General features: G+C 27.4%; 4 protein-coding genes across 8 annotated transcripts; 1 reads left to right on the plus strand and 3 right to left on the minus strand.

Annotated features, from left to right (window-relative positions):
- Window positions 1-258: 258 nt before the first annotated feature.
- On the minus strand, window positions 259-5,734 carry LOC113550716 (tetraspanin-5). Of its 4 annotated transcripts, none has more exons than XM_026952733.1 (11): window positions 5,591-5,734; window positions 5,140-5,282; window positions 4,955-5,075; window positions 4,820-4,893; window positions 4,649-4,723; window positions 4,467-4,565; window positions 4,078-4,206; window positions 3,946-3,996; window positions 2,712-2,861; window positions 2,427-2,555; window positions 259-1,198 (listed from the first exon to the last, which is right to left on the minus strand). In XM_026952733.1, exons 2-11 carry the CDS (start codon window positions 5,230-5,232, stop codon window positions 1,130-1,132), a joined length of 990 nt encoding a protein of 329 aa, XP_026808534.1. In that variant the 5' UTR covers window positions 5,233-5,282; window positions 5,591-5,734; the 3' UTR covers window positions 259-1,129. The 4 variants fall into 4 exon arrangements, with proteins under 4 accessions (XP_026808534.1, XP_026808533.1, XP_026808535.1 ...); XM_026952732.1 differs by having other exon boundaries at window positions 260-1,198; window positions 5,401-5,734; XM_026952734.1 differs by lacking the exon at window positions 2,427-2,555 and having other exon boundaries at window positions 260-1,198; window positions 5,401-5,734.
- A 246-nt stretch (window positions 5,735-5,980) lies between these two features.
- LOC113560960 (putative uncharacterized protein DDB_G0274405) lies at window positions 5,981-10,309 on the plus strand. Of its 2 annotated transcripts, none has more exons than XM_026967102.1 (6): window positions 5,981-6,311; window positions 6,941-8,036; window positions 8,102-8,232; window positions 8,315-8,422; window positions 9,183-9,754; window positions 9,816-10,309. In XM_026967102.1, the coding sequence occupies exons 2-6, from the start codon at window positions 6,967-6,969 to the stop codon at window positions 9,915-9,917; spliced, it is 1,983 nt and encodes a 660-aa protein (XP_026822903.1). In that variant the 5' UTR covers window positions 5,981-6,311; window positions 6,941-6,966; the 3' UTR covers window positions 9,918-10,309. The 2 variants fall into 2 exon arrangements, with proteins under 2 accessions (XP_026822903.1, XP_026822904.1); XM_026967103.1 differs by having other exon boundaries at window positions 5,981-6,166.
- A 171-nt stretch (window positions 10,310-10,480) lies between these two features.
- Window positions 10,481-13,518, minus strand: LOC113548123 (zinc finger protein 84-like). The gene is made up of 2 exons (XM_026948812.1): window positions 13,145-13,518; window positions 10,481-12,453 (listed from the first exon to the last, which is right to left on the minus strand). Exon 2 carries the CDS (start codon window positions 12,429-12,431, stop codon window positions 10,710-10,712), a length of 1,722 nt encoding a protein of 573 aa, XP_026804613.1. The 5' UTR covers window positions 12,432-12,453; window positions 13,145-13,518; the 3' UTR covers window positions 10,481-10,709.
- Window positions 13,519-16,481: 2,963 nt separating this feature from the next.
- LOC113557962 lies at window positions 16,482-17,212 on the minus strand. Its single transcript, XM_026963528.1, has 3 exons — window positions 16,822-17,212; window positions 16,641-16,751; window positions 16,482-16,568 (listed from the first exon to the last, which is right to left on the minus strand). Exons 1-3 carry the CDS (start codon window positions 16,927-16,929, stop codon window positions 16,482-16,484), a joined length of 306 nt encoding a protein of 101 aa, XP_026819329.1. The 5' UTR covers window positions 16,930-17,212.
- Between the last annotated feature and the right edge of the window lie 2,324 nt (window positions 17,213-19,536).

Here is a 19,536-nt window from a genome sequence, read left to right on the forward strand (position 1 = left end):
CATCTTTTTTAATAATAAATCGATTAAGCTTTTGAAATAAAAATTGGTGGGGTTGATTTTAAATTTCAACAGTATAAATATTGATAAAGAATCACGATACCATTATGGTATGTTGGATGTATAATTGCTTAGTTTATGTAACTGAAAGTAAAACAATATTAAAAAACTACAGATCATTTATTCATTGTAATAATATTTTTTAATTTTTTTTTTACAAAATAATGTATATTTATTATATTATGGAATGTAGATTAAATTTGTTAGTAGAGTTAGTAATACATGTGTTTAAATAATTATTAATTAGTATACTTGTGAAGTTAAGCATCATTCAATTTTAGATTATGTAAGTAGTACTAGTAGGAACTTAACTTAGAAAAATACATTGAAAATAAACTGCATATTAATACTACAATTTGTTTGGCACAAATCTAATACAATTTACATACCTTTATAAAATAATACTTTAAGATATTTTGAGCAAAATTAAAAATTAAATTGTATTACAATGACAAATTCCCCCCAAAAAAGAGATCTAAGTTTGGTAAATAAAGAAATAATACAGATATAACAAAAGGGTAGTTAATTTGGGTCACTACAAAATATATTTTTAAAAATGTTAAAAAGTTAGAAGGATAGATAACCAAGAAAAATGTTTATAGGGATAAAGAAACCGAATTGTAAAAATTTCAGTATCATTGCTGTGCGTTTACATTGTAGGTAATTTGATCACGGTCATTAACATGTGTATTTTACAAGAGAGTTCAAGATAAAATACATATTCATATATATATGAATAATTAGTATTTTTTTTAAATAATAAAGGTGTCTATAATCTAATTTAGTTTTGTGTGAGAGTGTGATGTAAAATAAGGTATTAATAATAATTTGTTATGAAAATGGTCAATCAAACTTAATCAAGAACCTAAAAATCAGATAAAAAATTCATGGAAGCATGTTCACACCACAGACTTCTAATTAGTATAGAAGTTTGCGGTTCACACTAAAGAGTTGGACTACAATCTTTTTTATCACTATTTTAGGTATGAAAAAATATTGACACGGTTAAAAACCTCTTAAAAAGTATATATATTTATAATCTTGTTTGTTCATGTCTTAAGATGAATTCCATCTAGTGCCACTTGCCTTTTTGTGCAAATATGTCAGCACGTAGATTTTGAGCAAAGCATATGCCTAAAATCTGAAATTAAAAAAAAATAACATTAACATGAAAATTAATTTAAAAATGAGAGTGCAATACATTGAACTTATAGTAAATTCAAAACATTTAAATAACATTTTGTCTAAAAACATGCATAAACTTGAAAATTTATATTATTTTTGTACCAAAATTACTATAATCAAATTTTTGCGCAAATAACTATACAATTAGTGAAATATCTAATAAAATTGATAAATTTAAAAGAAAGTCAAAACAAGCCTGAAATTTTTAAAGTAGAAACAAAAACTAACTATGAACTTTTTGTACAGTATTGTACACCTACAATTTATTTTGGGAATTTGTACATTTTCTAATTTCCCACTAGTCATTACATGTTATCTTAGATTTTAGAAAATGACAAACATATATGTTATTTATTATATTTAATAATTTATTATCATTTAAAAAATAATAGAATAATCCCTCCCTCCTGAAAATTGATCCTGAATACATGCTTGAGGCAAGAGATTTTGAAGTAATTTATGTTTAATTAAAACTAGAGAATAATAAAAAATGTAATGATTACATCACCACTGTCAATAATCAGAAAATTGATGAACAAAATTCTAGACAAATTTATATGGAGTATATCACCATTGATTATAGAATAGTCTATTATTTTATAAACAATGATATTACTTTCACTAACTGCACAGTGATTTAAATTTAACTCAAGTTAAAGAATGCAATTATTACAAACAAATCATATTATTAGAATGTCATAATGTGAGAGTACTTTATAATGTTTTGTTTGAATTAAAAAAAAAAATATATTATAAAACCATTAATTTTTATGATATAATTAATTTTTAGTCATAGGTGAAATTATTATTTTGTTACATTTTCAAATAAACTGTAAAACTATACATCCTTATCTTCATTTTCATAAAATTATAATATGTTTTTACTAATTTATAATTAAAAAAAACAAGTATTAAAGTGACATTTTTATTAACAGTGGTGTAGACTAACACTAAATTATTTAGTATATTCTCTGAGTCATAAATGTAATACAGGTATTTTAAGTGCCTTAGGAGTTAGGAATGTTTAATACAAGTACCATGTACATTATTTTATATTCAATAAGGAAATAAAATATTAATTTTAAGTGATTGAACAGTATTGTCTTACCTAATTTATCTTCAGTTATGTTATTTAAAGGATATATTGTTTTAATACTAAAACAATTTTAATTAATCTAACTCACCTTACAAAATGCTGATATAAGACAAACAGTAGCTATAAAAAGCATGTTTCTTTCTAACCATTCTTCTCCAGATTGCAAACATCCTTTTTCATTAATGATGAGATCCACTCGTTTTCCGACATCGTCGGTCTATATACAATGACACACAAGCAATGTAAAAAAAAAAAAATAATAAAAAAATAATACAAATTACTAAAAAAATGCAAAACTAAACATGCAAATAATAAATATACACCAAATATCAAAAACAGAGTACATGCCTAGTTAGTGAGAAATACCTAATACCTGTAATATGGTGACAGTCATAACTGTTGTTAAAACTCCAATAAAATTATCCTCAACCCATTCCTCAGCAGCCCGCATGCAACCTCTTTCATAGATATTTCTTTCACCTGTTTGCGTTGGTAAATTTAAGCTTGTCCATTTTTCAGCATACTATAATCGCCATAATACGATAGTATTAAGAGTTGTTAAATGTTAATAGTTATTAAAAGCTTTTATTTAATTATATTAGATCAGTGCCGCCAGTGTTAAAAAAATATTATAATAATGTATAAAAAAAGGAGTCATAGTTACTTAGGTAATATACTTATTAATTAATTACCTATCCAAAGACCCCCCTGCAATTCTCCCAATTTCAATCAATAGTGACCACTAGGGGCTAATTATTCATTGTTATACTTATTCCTATGTCATATTTATTTATCTTTATAGGTACTAATTCTGGATCCAAAGCCTAGCCCCAGTGGCCCAAGGTTGGTTTACTATCTATAAAATCTCAATATCTGCAATAGATAAATAAGATGATCGGCGCCACTGTTCTAAATTATATGTTTTTTTAGAAATGTATTAAGTATATTAATTGTATGATTCATATTAATTAGCAGGGTTTCAACTTAATCTAGTCAGGCACGGATACAAGGAGGGAACTATGAGTGACAACCCCCCTCAAATTTCCAAAAAATTGAATTATATATTATTATAACATTTACTTCAAACAATAATAAAAAATTATGTAATTGAGTTTTTATGTACATAATATTTTACAATATATACAACATATTGCAAATAATTCTAACTAGAAGTCGGTAATTTCTAATCATGCTGACTAACAATATGATGACACGAATCATCATTCTTGTCATAGTTACCAGTAGTTTTATTTTTATTTGTAACTTTGTAAGAGTATACGTTAGACGAGTATCTTCAAAAATGGTGGGCATACTTTATATTTTAATAAATATTTTGATAAATTAGTTTAAGTTATTGACAGGTTTTCAAAAACCAAAAAAAAAAATTAGATTTTGACTTATAATTTTGGATTTGTATATTTTTATGAGTACCTAATATTTTAAATTCAGTAATTTAAATAAAGTGTTTTATTTTAATGTAAAATAAATAGGTGACAATGTAGTTTAAAAGTTTTATTTTAATTCTATAACGTGGCATTCATAATATAAAAGCCCTCCACCATAAAACCCCTGGATCCGTACAAAAATATAAAAATATTTATACTTACAAATCCTTCTTTTCTCACATCATATCCACATTGTTTGTTTTCTACTATTTCCTACAAATAATTTTTGAATTAATTTAATAAGTGTATGGACTATAAGAGTTAAGATTGATATACTCATAAATAATAGCTTACATTTAGTTTACGTTTGCAACAAGAAAAAGGTACTCCACATGCTTCTCGACTACCAACTTTTTGTGAAGAGCAGTTAAAATAATTGTTTAAATCCCAATCTTCTGGACCTTTGATTCCACAACATTGTAACTAAAATTTAAAAAATAATACATATTATTTAATTATAATTTATCATGAATAAAGACAGACACAGATACAAAGTGGGGGGGGATATGGGGGCTGAAGCTCTTCCCTTAGGCACCCACTTAAAATATTTCAAAATTTAAACTTAATGCCTATACTTTTATGGGCTTGAAGTAATTTTTTTAAATAGTAACCCTCCCCTTATTTAATTTCTATATCTATGCCTGCATATAGATAATATAACCGTATAAAACAATATAAGATACCCAGTCTTCTTGTATCCAATCGATAAGATTTTGCTGATCAGGGTCTTCCCTGTAATGAACAATGAATGTTTGAAGTCCTTCAGTGGCTTGCGATTTAATCTATTTTTTATTAATTTATTATTATAATAGGTTTAAATATTTATATAAAACTAATTTGTTATAAAAGTAAAAAGTAAACTTACGGAATCTTTAAAAACAAATGTTAATACTCCTGCAGTTAACTCAAGTATCAAAATTACAGCTAAGAGAACTGCATACTAAAATAAAATAAAACTTATATTATTATTATAAATTGTAAATAAATAAAAACAAAATATGCAGCCATTTACTATACAATAATTTAAAATTCTTACACTTCCAAGTAAACACGTGTTTTCACGCAATGCTCCAATACAACCAGTGAAACCTATTATAAAAGTAATTCCACCTGAAAATATTCAAAATATTGTACGAAATCTGAATTCCTGTGAGATAAATGTATAACTTACCAATTAAAATTAATGCAAAAGCTGGATCTAGTGCTAAATGTGTGAGTTTACTGAGATTATTAAATGCATTTTTTTCTGTCCATGCCCAAACACCCACTGCCATCACAGATAAACCAAACATCTAAAATTGTAAAATTAAAATAATGAAACATGATTTTAAGAAAAAAGTTTCTTTTTAATCTTACCCAAAATAACACATTAAAGCTGAATATAATGTACTTTAGGCAACAACTAACTTCACTAACTTCTTCTCTTCTATATTTCTGTTGAACAGCCATATCGACCCACTTCGACTAGATTATGCAGATATGAATAAAAAAAACTACAACTGAAACATATACAGTTATACAGTTATGCATACATATTACCAGTTAATATAATACAAATTGTACATTGTTGTATACAATGGATATAAAATGTTTTTTTTATTGTGATGAATTATTTACCAAAAATGCACCAACTACTAATTTGTAGATTAAATAACCATTAGCAATTAAATGAAATGCACTGCAAGGCGATCAGGTTTAATGCTGACGAATTATTCATTTTAGTAAGCATTTATAAATATTTATTGAAATTAATGTACAACTGATTTAAGTTTTAAAAGAATCTAGAAAAAAGTTATTGGATTCATACATAGCGATTTGATGGTTGGCTACAAACAAAAGTAAACAGTAAACACTGGACCACTGACTGGACACGATATCAAGCTTCAAAGCAAGTTGAGAGCCACTCAACAGTCTCAACTTGCTATGTAGTGAGCTTGAGACTTGTGAGTTGGTTGTTTAATAATGATAAGAACAATACTAATTAATAATCATATTGTTATTGTGATTGTGTTTATGAGGTCGGAATCAGTGTGACCGTGCAAGTATATGCACCTATTTGACACGCGAAGTTGGTGAACTGGGAATTGATGTGATAACCACCACGTTTTAAGATAATGTCTCGGATCAAATAAAATTTATATATATTTATATATAAAAAAAACCGCGATAGTCACATAGATAATAGTGATAATACACAATGTCTGCTGATTGTGGTTCGTAAACACGTGCTTAGGTTTTCAATGCTTTTGTACATTTAAAAAATAATACTAATAATAGTAACAACACTACGAACTACGATTTCTACTGAGCCACTGAGGACTGAGTACCGACTACCGATTGTTAAAGCGATTGCCAGTCACAAATACACAATTTTAAATTCCAAGTTGGTTTTTTCTCCTGTTTGATATAAAAATAAAAAAAATTCACAAGTGATAAATTTAATACGCGTTTCTAAATTAATAATAAGGAACGGTGTATTTAAAAAACAACTACATGCATTGCACGGTGATTTTATTGTCAAGCTACTGGTATTTTTCCTTTAAATTACATTAATATAAATTTAAGTTTTAAATACTTTTAAAAAATATTCGATATTGCTATGTTTACAAAATTATTGTAGTATTCTTAACCAGGTTAAGTTAACCTTATATCTAGAAATAATTTCTTCAAAATTGGTTGTAAAGTTAGGTCATAAACTACATTAATGATATGGTACAAGCATTTTTTTCACATGATTATGAGTGAATAAATTTCTAGTGTATGGCGATAAAATTTACATATTTTCAATTTTGTATCCTGTTAGTAACCAATCAAACTTGTCGTCTGTTATGAGTTCTATTGTGATACAAACTGGTATTTATAGTTTACTAAGTTTGAGATTATCTTTTGATTTTTATTGGGATTGATTTTTAGATAAGTTATGCTTAAATATTTTAGTTTTTTAGTTTTTAGATTGAGTGATTAGTTTAAATTAGTATTATCTGATTATAATATTAATCTATACTAAACATTCAAAATTTGTTTTATGTACCTATATAAATCTTCATTTTTATGGTATGAAAAATATAGTTTACAAAAAAATATATTACCATTGTAGTTGTAACTAATGTTAATTAAATTTAAATATTAATAGTATTTTATTTGTATTTTATTTCAGAAATCTTTGAATTATATTCTTCCATTATGTATCGTCCAAATGGTCAATCAACTTACTCACCAAATGGACCCAATCAACAATCACAGTCATATCACTCTCCTAGATCTTTTCAGCAGCAACAGTTTGGTCCAAGATTTCAATCACCTCCACAACAGTTTACACCACCAGGATCTTTTTATCAACCTTCCCGACAACATCATGACCGTTCAATACCTGCATACCAAGTTCCTAATACTGCATTACCTCCACCTTTTTATCAACCTGCTAATTCCAATTTTGATCAAACAACAAAACCACTATATCAACATCCAGGCCAAAATCACTTACCAATTCAACATCCACCTCAGTCTGCTGGTCCTTGTTTCAACCAACTATCAGTACCTCCATTTAGAACACCTGGACCAACATATATACCTCCTATCCAAAATTTTAATCAACCTCCTCCTATTCAAAATTATAATAATTGTCCTCCAATTCAAAACTACAACCAACCTCCTCCAATCCAAAATTTTAACCATTCAATTACACCACCCCCATTTCAGCCTATACATTTAAATTGTAATCAACCAGTCGGCTCTTCATACCAGTCTCCAAGTCCTGGTATTAACACAACATCAAATAATTCATATCAACCTCAAGTACAGAATCCTGAATTGTTGAAACAACCATACAATTTACCAACAGATCAATGTTATCCACAACAGCAGTCTTCATTTAATTTACCTAGACATGAATTCAACCAAAGGCCTTCATTTAGGCCTTCAGGACAACAAAGATTTCCTTTTAATAAACAAAATCCAAGATTTCAACAATCGCAGCATGGTAATAGATTTCAATTTCAACCTAGACAGCAATATCAAAATTATCGCCCTAGACTAGGACCTCCTCCTAGTTTCAATAACCAGAGTAAAGGAAATTTTGTACCTAAAAAAGATAAAAATCAAGTGGCATGCGAATTAGGCGATTGTGACTTTGTGGGGCATGCTAGTGCTGTTAGAGAACATCAAAATATGCATCATCGATTAGGACTGCACAAAAAAGTGTTGTATAGTAATAACTCGGATGCTGTTAAAAATTGGATTGAGGAAAGAAAAAAGTGAGTATCATAGTTTATACTAGAACACAGTATGTTACAATATTTGTAACATATAATATTTGCAGAAAATGGCCAACTAAAGAAACCATTCAAACAAAAGCAGACGTAGAGGATGAAAAAAATAAAAGAGGGGAACGTATAGCAGATGAAGATTTCCATAGGTTTAATAATAAAAATAATAAATCTAACAATTCTGGTAAGTAATAAATTATCCATAATGATAAGGTAATGAAATTGTTTATTTCTGATTGTATAATTATTGTATGTTTTGCGTTTAGGAAATAAACGGTTTAATAATAGAAAACGACCTAAGTTTAATGGTGAATTTACAGAACCTGTTGAAGAACCAATGAACGGAAACTTAAAACGCTTTGCTGGAATAGTTGGTAATTTATTTTATATTTACAAACCTTGCATAAACAACTAAGATTACATTCTATTTAAGTTAAGAAACATAGTTTGCATCAATATTTTGTGTGATTAGACTATAGAGCATGATTAAACTAGGTCAGACATATAAATGTTTGACTTAGTGGAAAGGACGAATGGATGTTGCCTTACGTCAACCAAACAAAAATTGGTCACTGCCAACTTTTTTTTTTAACTTGATTAGAGTATAGACTTATAACTTTATTAATACTATTTAAGATGATTAATTAATATTCTAAAATAATGACCTAATTCACTACAAAAGTAATTAAATTAAATAAATATAAATAAGTAATATAAAATATTATTTTATTTATGTTTTAAGACAAACATTTTTAGTACATCAAGTTTTTTTTTTGGTTAATCTTGAAATTATACAAATTACTATAAATATTTTTTTTTATGTATATATTTATAAATAGAACAATATAGCGATATAATAATTCCAAAAATATTTCTAAGTTTTTGATTATTGATACTGACAGCAATATTAAAATGCAATTAATAAATTATGTATAGGATTGTTTTAAAAATGAAATTATGATATTTAAACTTTTTCTTCAATCAAATTTAAAATCTGTTTATAATTAGTTTCCTGGTTTTTATATTAAAGTATTGTAAGTCATTAATTTTATTTGCATAGCAATTTATCACTATCAATGTGTAAAACATGTAATATATTATATGTTAAATATTGTTTTATTTTTTTCCATGTAGGTATCATTAAGGATGAACAATTAGATGAGATCAATAAACCAGTTGCTTTAAAACTATTAGAGGAATATGATCAATCTAGTGATAATCAAAGTGACAACGAACCACCTGAAGAAATGCCTATAGTTAAAACATCAGGGTCATTAGAAAATAAAAATGTATTAGAACAAAATGAGAAACCATGTTCCACATCAGTAATAGAAGCTTTAATAGCAGAGAAAAATGAAGAACCAGGTTCTACTTCAATAACAGGGAAAAATGAAGAACCAGGTTCTACTCAAATAATAGAAGCTTTAACAACAGAAAAACAAAGTTCTATTTTAGTCACTGAAAACAAAGAAGTAGATTCCACTTTATTAATTGATCATGACAGTGAAGTAGTTAATACCAATAATACTGATGTGAAAATTGATATATGTTCTAAAATAAATGATAAATGTGAGAAAACCACTAATGAACGTGGTCAAAAGCGTAAGAACACTTCCAAAAAAGAATCTAAACCAGTCAAAAAAATGCCACCAATGAAGACACCACGAACTGAAGTTGTTGAAAGGAAGGGTGCCCTATTGGAAGCTGTAAGTTGATATTTAAATCTCACATGTATAATGTATTACAAAAATATTTTACTGATTTTAGTTGATGGGAGATTTAATGCGCAGTGAACGAAACACTATCACTCAGTGTATTTGTTACATCAGAAACAATATGAATCGTTTTTGTAAAATTCAAGTCTCTTAAGAATTAACATTTTATTCTCGTTTGTTTTTCTATTGAAGCAACAAACAAGAATAAAATAATATGTGTTTTATATGCAATATTATTATGAATTTATTTGTACTCGAATGTGGAGATTATTTGCGTAAAAACTACACTGGTAGTATTACTCTATAATATTATAATAATTATGTTTTAATATTTACATATTACAACATTATTGACCAAAAATCGCGTATTTGGATATTACAAAAAGTAAATCCGACCGTATCACAATAATTACAAAATATTGTAATTATATTGCCTTTTATATGTTTGACATCAATGTTTTGATTTTAAATAAATAAAATGTAATATGTTGGACAACATTTATAAGGTAAAAAAAAACCAATAAACGTATAATATAATACATTAACTCTTGGAACTTTGAATACTAAAACATAGTTTGATCTTGAAGTTATTTTATTAAATTTTTATGTGTATTATTGTACAAAAGAATTTATAAAAGAACATCACATTATAAATTATGAAAGTTATAAAAATGATATATTGTTAAATTTACTTATAAATAATAAAGTTTTATACAATTAAGAATACATTTTGAATTATAACTACATAACAATCATATAAATCAATAAATATTAAGATAACGTTTGTATAAATAAAAAGGATTCCCTTGATACATATCCCAGATTTAGATATTTCCTGGCTGAGGCAGTTAGGACTAGAATTAAAATGTGTATAAATATACACGTTAATTGGCTTTTTAATTGTTATACATATATGTTGATAAAAAATATTTTCATTAAACTGTCATCATTGATTTTCAACCTCTATATTAATATTATGTGTGGACATATGAATTGTTAAATTGTCTCTTCTAGAAAATAATTTCTTACACACCTCACATTGAAATGGTTTCTCCCCAGTGTGTATTCTTATATGACAATCAAGACCAGATCGTTGCGAAAACCTTTTTTGACACACATGACAAATGAATGGTTTTTCTCCAGTGTGCGTTCTCATATGTCTAATGAGATATTGTTTCATAGAAAATTGTTTTTCACAATAATCACAAACAAACTGTTTTTCTCCTGTATGAATTCTAATATGATTACTAAGTATATCTTTACGGCGAAATGATTCATTACAAAGCTCACAATTAAACGGTTTCTCACCAGTGTGAGTCCTTATGTGTGATATAAGGTGATGTTTTAATGAAAATAATTTCAGACATATTTCACATTTAAAAGGTTTTTCACCAGTGTGTATTCTATAATGAGTATCAAAATGGTATTTTCTTGTAAAAGATTTCTCACAAACTTTACATTTATATTTATCCATCTTATGATTAGTTATGTGAGCATCAAAACGATACTTATAGAAAAACGATTTCTTACAAATTGTACACGTATATGGTTGTTTTGTAGTATGACTTCTTATGTGAGAATCAAGATTTTGTTTATTAGAAAATAATTGCTGACACATGTGACATTTATATGGCTTTTCTTTAAACTCTACACTACAGAATGTTTCAAGGCATTTTACATCAGATTGAAATTCTTTAGTGTTATTCAGCATTTCATCATAGGGTTGATATGTTAACATGTTTGATTCAGGTATAAGAATCTTTGTCTCATTGTCAATACTTTCTATGTTATTTTCATATTTTATGTCAACGAGGTCTGTTGCTTCAATACATTTGTCATTGTCAAACATTTCTAAGTCAAAGTCAAGATTTTGATTAATGTTAATGTTGTTCACAATATTTGACTGAGGCTCGATTTGTTGACACAAATGACAAAAGTATTGTTTCTCTCCAGTGTATGTTTTCATAGAAAATTGTTTATGACATTTTACACAGGTTGAAAGTTGTTCACCTATGTGAGTTCTAACATGCTTGCTCAGAATGTCTTTGCGGGTAAATGATTCATTACACATGTCACAAGTGTAAGGCTTTTCACCCGTATGAGTTCTGATATGAGAAAGGAGATGATGTTTCATTGAAAATAATTTCTCACATAGTTCACATTTATATGGTTTTTCGCCTGTATGTGTTCTATTATGGATGCTAATATGATATTTACGCGTGAAAGATTTATCACAAATTTTACATTTATATTTTTGTTTTTCAACATTGTGACTTTGTATATGAGCATCGTATCGGTATTTATAATGAAATAATTTTTGACAAACAGTACATGTATAGGACTGTTTAATAGGCGATTGAATTTCAAGGTGAGTATTAAGATTTAGTTTATTTAAGGACATTTGTTGACTTTTTTTACATTTAAGTTTAAGTTTCTTTGATTTATCATTACTAACATCTAAATTATCTTTTTTCGATTTGTTGTGAGTGTCTGTTGGAATATATTTTTGATCACTATATGAATCTGATAGTATTACTTCATTCTCAGTAGTATTTAATCTAATATTTGTTTCATTGAAAAATAAACCATCAACAATAATATTTGATCCAAGTGTAATTTGTTGAATGCTGCATGTGTCCATTTTTGAAAGTTCTGTACAGGCAAGCATATTTCTTTTATACAAATAGCAACTGAAAATAAAAATATGGTAAATGATAAGTAATAACAAACTTAGATAATACTTATATATTAATTATTTATTTTTTTAACCATCAGTCAACAATTTAGTATAATAAGCACAAGTGATATACAAGATTTACAAAGACTTGGGTAGATTGCAAATTCATATAATGTTGATTAATTAAAATTATACACCCAAAGTACTTATAGGCTCTACTACATAACCTACATCTATATTTCAACTAACTACTAAGAAATGAAAATCAATAAAAGAAAAGGCAAAATTTCAGTTTACTCTAAATATTTCTATAAACTACTAGATGTGTGTCACGTAAATAAAATGTGTCTTTATTTTAAATCATTGGGTTTAATGGATCTATTTGTTTCTAAAAATCACAATTGTAATCAATGAAATTCTGTTATTATATCAAATTGTTCAATGTTCAACGGCCCATTCCCTGTTTATCATTATAATTAATAATGTTTTCTAACAATAAATTAACTATTTTAATGAAAAGTAATAACCCAAAGCGGATTAAAAGGGGTAACAATGTTTTGAAGTGTTGTGAGAAAAAAGTAGCAGTCATGTAAGATCTAAGGTCGGTTTCAAATAGGTATATCAATAATATGATCTGCAATAAACAAACAAAACAAACAAACAAACGCTCACACACAAAATGTACATGATACACGGGTACTTACTCTCAAGTCTCAGCTTAATGTGATTAGATTACCTACAGATGTGAGTGTTATTTCTAGTGATGGCACATAGGAAAAACGAAATGGATAACCAACGGACCCATGTATGAAATTAGTTGGATTTTTTTCGTAAAATCATTTACATTTTAAGAAACAAGACAAACGTAGTCCGTAGTTGTAACCCAGTCGGACGGGTAAAATCGAAACGACTTGCATTACCGACTACCGTCGCCGTACACCGTTCTAGTTTTCACTTTTCAACTACAGAATTAACAGATGACGGAAAATTAATCGTAGGTAAACACTAGACAGGTAGGTTACCCACAATGGTCATAATAATAATAATAATAATAATAATAATAGAGGACATAGCGGTAGCCGCGGGTGGGCTGGTTGGTGGTTTTAAGGTGGGAAGCGGGTGGATGCCGTTCGTACTGCCGTGTTGGGCGCTAGCTTCACAACTCACACAACTCAAGTCTCAACTTACTTTATTATCGTTATCAGTTCTATGTCCGTAGTAAACAGTGTTATCACTTATCCATCGTGGTATAAGGCATAATATTATATATATATTCATAATTCATAGCTAAGTATATATAATATGTATATTATTTATAATAATAATGATATTGTCTATGAAATAAAGTCACGTTTAAACGCCATCTAGGTTTCACCACCGTTGTTTGTCAGTCGGCTCGTTTTTCCCATAGAGTGTAGTTACCCATAGTTTTTTTTTAGGTATCCTGAAATAATAATTTGTAGGCAATAGGCATTAAAGTAGCCACTGCTCATTAGCTGTCATTCAGTCATCGTTACTACTAGACATATAAATACAACCAGTGTGCTTAGTAATCAGTACGGGCAGTAGGTACTTTACTAATTTGTAGTGAAGACGTGAATGTGATTCGTGAATGTTTAATTAAAATACTATTATTCTTTTAAAAATAATATCTTTGTGATTATGTGTATAATAATACTTTTGGGAAGACGTTTCAACAACTAACAAGACTTGCAAGGTGTTGATGAGTAACTAAATGAAGGTACATCGTTTTTGTGGTCGATCATTTTTTCCAGTAAGATACCTGCATCTTTCTAGGATGGCTTAAAATGTAAAAATGAAATCAGTTACCCGTACAAGTGCACGATTTTCTGAACACTGATACCGAAAATTCATATCAGACGTTATGTTTATTTCAGACCTTCTATCCCGTGGGGTGGGGTATCGTACATTTTCAGGGGGGTATGCTTTAAGATTTTAAGAATAAATAATAAAGAAATGTAAAAATATCGTACACATCGGTTTCACAAATTTCGAAGAAGAATTAATACAATTTAAAAGCATTGTAAAAAATTTTCCATCAGAAGGAAAATTATCATTTCCTTCATTACATAAATTAATTATTACATCGTCTTTAGCAACATCGTGTTTCCAAATTTAGAAATAATGTTAAGAATTATTTGTTCTCTTCCTTCTTCAAATACAAGTGGTGAAAAATCGTTTTCTGTATTAAAACGTGCTAAAAATTATTTGCGATTATCTTTAATCCACGAAAAAATGTCAAATTTGTCAATATTATGTATTGAATCTGATATGGTTAAAGACATGAAGTGGGTAGAATTAAAACATCAATTTGCTACAACGAAATCCAAAAAAATAAATATTTAAATATCTATGAAATAATTTAATTTTTTTTTTCAATTATTATAAATCATAAGACAATTATAAACGATTTTGACTACATTGTAAATTTACATTATTATTATTATTTAACTTATTAATGTTTACTTGTATTGTATTTTCAATTAGAGTTAAATCTCTTTTTAAAAATTATTTATATATGTGTATTTAATATTTATGAATAGGTAAAATATACTACCAAAAAATTTGTGTAGAAACTAACATATATAGGTACCTGGTTTTTACCGTGTAGGAACGTATGTAATTATTTATCTACTACTCTCGTGTAGAAACTTACTATTTCCCGTTAGCAGTGTAAGCATAGACTTATTAACTAGTTTACTTTATAGTTAATAGGTGTATGGGTGTCAGGGCCATCATCAGAATTTGCGAGGCCCAGGGCAAAAATACTTCTAACACCTTTTTGTTGAACTTACATCGTTATTTTGATATAATTTTTGATATTTACCAATAAAACATACAATTTAAATGCTACGAAAATTAAACAATTTTTAAAACTAATTTTACTACTTTTTTCAAACGCGAAGCCCCAAATTTAAGCAAAATGCGCGAGGCCCTGGGCTTGGGCCCTGTTCATCCCCAAACTTACATGTATGGAAGATAAATAAGTAAAATTAAAATATTAACATATTTTTTAGTTAAACCGTGAATATATTATTATATATTAAATAATTATATCGTTGATCGCACAACTATTTAAATGTCCAGTAGTAAGAAACTAAATTGAATTTTTGTATAGGAATATTTACTTTAAATGTATAGTATTATATATTTATATATTTAAGAGGTATATCTTCGTAATTTGATTATTGAATAATAAATATAAGGTATTCATTTGCAAAATAACTGTTTGATATTTTACTATAGTCGTAAAATCAACGATTAAATAACTAATAAGTTTTACACGTTGAATCGTGTGATAATTTAATTAACAACTTACCTACGCTACACACATGCATGTATACAAAAAAAAAAATTCGGGGGGTTTACTAAATGTAGCAATACAAATTGGGTCGCAACATAATAAAACAATTTTTTTCCTCATTATTAGAAAATAATTCGCGGGTTGGGGGGTTGACCCCCCAGTATACGTGATTGGCTACACGCAAAATACAGGGTGGTTCTTATTTTAACATAATCATTGTATCATAACAAGCTCCTTTCATATTATTAACCTGTTTTGAAAATGTATTTGTAAAATATATATTTTATATTTCCTCTTATTTTATTTCACTCTTATTAATTTTTTATTACTTGTGAGTTGTGATGCACAGTGATAATCCATTTGACTCAAAATGCTAACGTTTTTTAAAATATGTTTTTATTTAATTTTAAGTCGTTATAAAACAACATTTTTGGAAAAATATATATTTTTACTATTTTTTAATATTATAATTTGTTATTCTCTTGAATGTTAACAAAGTACGTGCATTTTTAATTTCGTAAACCATAAAATAATAATATATTTATGTTAAAATTGGTTTTAATTGGTATTATCTTAAATTTATAAATTAATATTATTCAATTATTGGTATCCCGAAATAAAATATTTAAAAAAAATTTAATTAGATTAGGCTGTATACGAGTTGATTCTCGGGTACCTGTTTACCTACACCAATGCCGTTGTTGATTTCGGGTTCATTATATATTTTTTTCAATATTTAGACAAATATTCAGCATATTAACGTAATCCAAGAGTATTTTAAATATGAATATTGTTGTAGGCTCCTATATAGGTTTAAAATTTAACTTGTTTTTACTGTATAGTCAGTTTGTTAATAAAAGTGAGTACTGATATACCAAATTGGCTCCTCGTTCCCGATCACATTTCCTCTGTATTGCTTCAGTTCTTTTTTTAATTTCTCGCATTTTCGCTTCATTAATCACTTTTTGATCTATTAAAACATCAATCTAAAAAACATAAAATAATAACTATAGTTACTACCAATATTTTAATAAATAGTTCTTATACGTATACAACTTGAAAAACAGATGGATATGGCATATAAAATTCAAACCGAAGTTGACTGTGGTATGATTCAGCACCGTTAGTCGTTCTTTTTGTTCCATTAGGTTCTTCAGCCCACATTGAAGGAGGAAATTGTTCCGTGTTAATATAATTTTCAACTTTTCAAGTACATAATTAGCAAACGCCGTGCATTTTGTATGTTTCGGAGCTTCAGATAGGCTATATTTTTATTGGCTTTTCATAAACATTTTCAATTGCTTTAAGTTTAATGGCTGTACGAATTTTTTTTAGTTCTTTTTTTGTTCATTATTGTCTTCATCATGTTGATGATCTTTTATATTACTGCGAACTAAAACCGTTTTTTCATTGTGGATGATAATAGTTTAACCATATATTTTTCATATACACCGCCAAACAATATCACCCGAACTTTTATTAATTCTAAAATAACGAAAGTTATAGTTGTCAAAATGAATGGAACTATTTTCACGATTTATTTGTAAATACTTTAAAAATTATTTTGATTTGATTTTAAAAATCACGTGCGATGGTTTAAACACTGAAAGACGACTAAAAACTCACTACAAATGTGTACACTGTAGATACCATCTTTTACAGATAACGTTTAATAACGTCATTATAGATTATTGTCGATAAGCGCGATAATCGTCCAAAATATATGTGTGCGATACTGGAATATCCAGTATTTTAAAATCTGTGTACGGTTTTGTCCCATGTGTATTTTACGAGTTTGTGCGGTAATGGGTGACGCTCCAATAGACCTAGTATAATATGTACATAATGTCTCATGACATACCTATACTCTATAGTGTATACACCAATTAATTTTGATCAGTTTAGATCGACTTAATTTTTAGTGAAAAGTAGATTATTCAATTATTTATACAAATTCTGAAATTGTACAAGATAGAATGCCAAGTGCCCGAATGACCAACAATTGTTATTACTTAATATGATGTTAGTGTAATGACTGTAATCACTAAACTGAAAATGCGTTATTTTTTTCGATTTGTTTGAAGAGTTGATGAGTCATACTCTTTTGTTATGCACTTTACTCGCACTGTATTTACAAATTTTTCTAAATAACGTATACTTTAAATATTATAATATACAAAAAGTGGTTTCATTGCATTCTATTATTTGAAAAAAGTAAGAGGGCTAAGCCGTCGAGGGTCAGAAATTTAGAATACTATAAAACCGTCACTTGTCGTTTAGTTGTTACTAATTAATTGCTTGTGGTTATAAATATTTTGGCACACTGTCACAATGGCAAATTTCTCTGTTCTCTTAGAGAATATAATTTGAGCCAACTTATGCGTATAAATGTATAATATGTACTGCCTATTATAATGGCAAAATTAAAAGTCATAATGAAGTTATATCATTATGTGACAGACTGACAGCGCGCAAAAAAATGTAGTACAAAACTTTGCAGTACTATTTCACTTATTAATAACCTATATTGGCTATATTAACTGGACGACGGTGATAATCGAAACTAATTACATTAAATTTATCAGAAAATATATGTATAATGTATCTATACATGTTTTGTATTTGTATGTAGGTACTTTAGTACTTAACTTGTTGGTTATACGACTTATACACTGTTTATCTATAATTTATGTGTGTACATCACACGCTAAACTGTATATGATCAACTTATATGTATAGATCACTATTAGTGGTCTAATCCTTTTACAAATAAATTGTGATAAATGTTTTTATTGTTGTTTTTGTTTTTATTCAATATACTTGTGTGTAGTTATATTGAAATTCTTACAACCTAACCTCTGTCATATAGCTGTTTATTCAATTGATGTCTGGCAAGAAATTTGTTTTGTAAGTTATTGTTATTTTATATTTATCGTTGGAAATATATAAGTATTAATAAAATTATAAATTTGTTTATACAAACCATTTATTGTAAAAATATAATAACTACAACAGTAGATAGAAGTGAGCAATACTAAAAATTGCAGACTGTTTTTTATTATTTATATTTAAAAAAAAATAGCAAATTATTCAAATAGTTACCGAGTTAATTTGTAATACAATTTTATTATTATTATTTTTTTGTGGGGGTGAGGGCGGCGTGCTTGACCGCAATTATCCTAATCAATCTTCATAAGATGAATTATCAATAAATTCTGCTGAGTTTAGGCTTTTAAAAATTAAAGGGTTAAAGTTTCGATTGTCCTCCTCCTAACTGACATCATTATAGTTATATATTCATTATTTATGTATAACTATTTCTAACCCTTCGCTGTATTCAAGGACGTTTAAGGCTGTTTTGTATTACCGGAAATTGAATACAAGGGCCCAGAACGAAATGATTTCAAACATTTTTTGATCGCTTTGCTCGCAGTACATTTACAAAACAAGTCTATATAATTCTTACTCTGATATTATTTTATTTTAATATAAAACTATTCAATCATAATTATTAATACACTAATTTTTTTTTTAATACATCACTTTATGTAGCCACCTTAACAATAATATCATTAGGGTTAATTTTAGTTAACATTTGTTTTTCAATACTCATTAACATTAAACTTTTTAAATGCTCATGTGACATTGAATGTCTTAAATAGTTTTTTACATACTCAAGAAAAAAAATCCAATTATTTTATTGCACTTTTTTTTTTTTTTTTTATTATTATTAGAAAATTTACAATCTGTATTACATGACACAATAAGTAA

This window comes from Rhopalosiphum maidis, chromosome 1 (genome assembly GCF_003676215.2).
Source record: "Rhopalosiphum maidis isolate BTI-1 chromosome 1, ASM367621v3, whole genome shotgun sequence".
NCBI classification, from domain to species: domain Eukaryota; kingdom Metazoa; phylum Arthropoda; class Insecta; order Hemiptera; family Aphididae; genus Rhopalosiphum; species Rhopalosiphum maidis.

What these genes read in the sequence shown, in the direction of transcription:
- LOC113560960 (XM_026967102.1), top strand. Translation starts at nt 6,967, where the DNA reads ATGTATCGTCCAAATGGTCAATCAACTTACTCACCAAATGGACCCAAT. An exon ending in TAATAAATCTAACAATTCTG is followed by an intron (nt 8,233 to 8,314) that starts GTAAGTAATAAA and finishes TTTTGCGTTTAG; the next exon opens with GAAATAAACGGTTTAATAAT. An exon ending in ACGCTTTGCTGGAATAGTTG is followed by an intron (nt 8,423 to 9,182) that starts GTAATTTATTTT and finishes TTTTCCATGTAG; the next exon opens with GTATCATTAAGGATGAACAA.
- LOC113550716 (XM_026952733.1), bottom strand. Translation starts at nt 5,232, where the DNA reads ATGGCTGTTCAACAGAAATATAGAAGAGAAGAAGTTAGTGAAGTTAGT. An exon ending in GTTGCAAACGTAAACTAAAT is followed by an intron (nt 3,997 to 4,077) that starts GTAAGCTATTAT and finishes AATTATTTGTAG; the next exon opens with GAAATAGTAGAAAACAAACA. An exon ending in ATGTGAGAAAAGAAGGATTT is followed by an intron (nt 2,862 to 3,945) that starts GTAAGTATAAAT and finishes TGGCGATTATAG; the next exon opens with TATGCTGAAAAATGGACAAG.
- LOC113557962 (XM_026963528.1), bottom strand. Translation starts at nt 16,929, where the DNA reads ATGTGGGCTGAAGAACCTAATGGAACAAAAAGAACGACTAACGGTGCT. An exon ending in CATATCCATCTGTTTTTCAA is followed by an intron (nt 16,752 to 16,821) that starts GTTGTATACGTA and finishes TATGTTTTTTAG; the next exon opens with ATTGATGTTTTAATAGATCA. An exon ending in GGGAACGAGGAGCCAATTTG is followed by an intron (nt 16,569 to 16,640) that starts GTATATCAGTAC and finishes AAACCTATATAG; the next exon opens with GAGCCTACAACAATATTCAT.
- LOC113548123 (XM_026948812.1), bottom strand. Translation starts at nt 12,431, where the DNA reads ATGCTTGCCTGTACAGAACTTTCAAAAATGGACACATGCAGCATTCAA.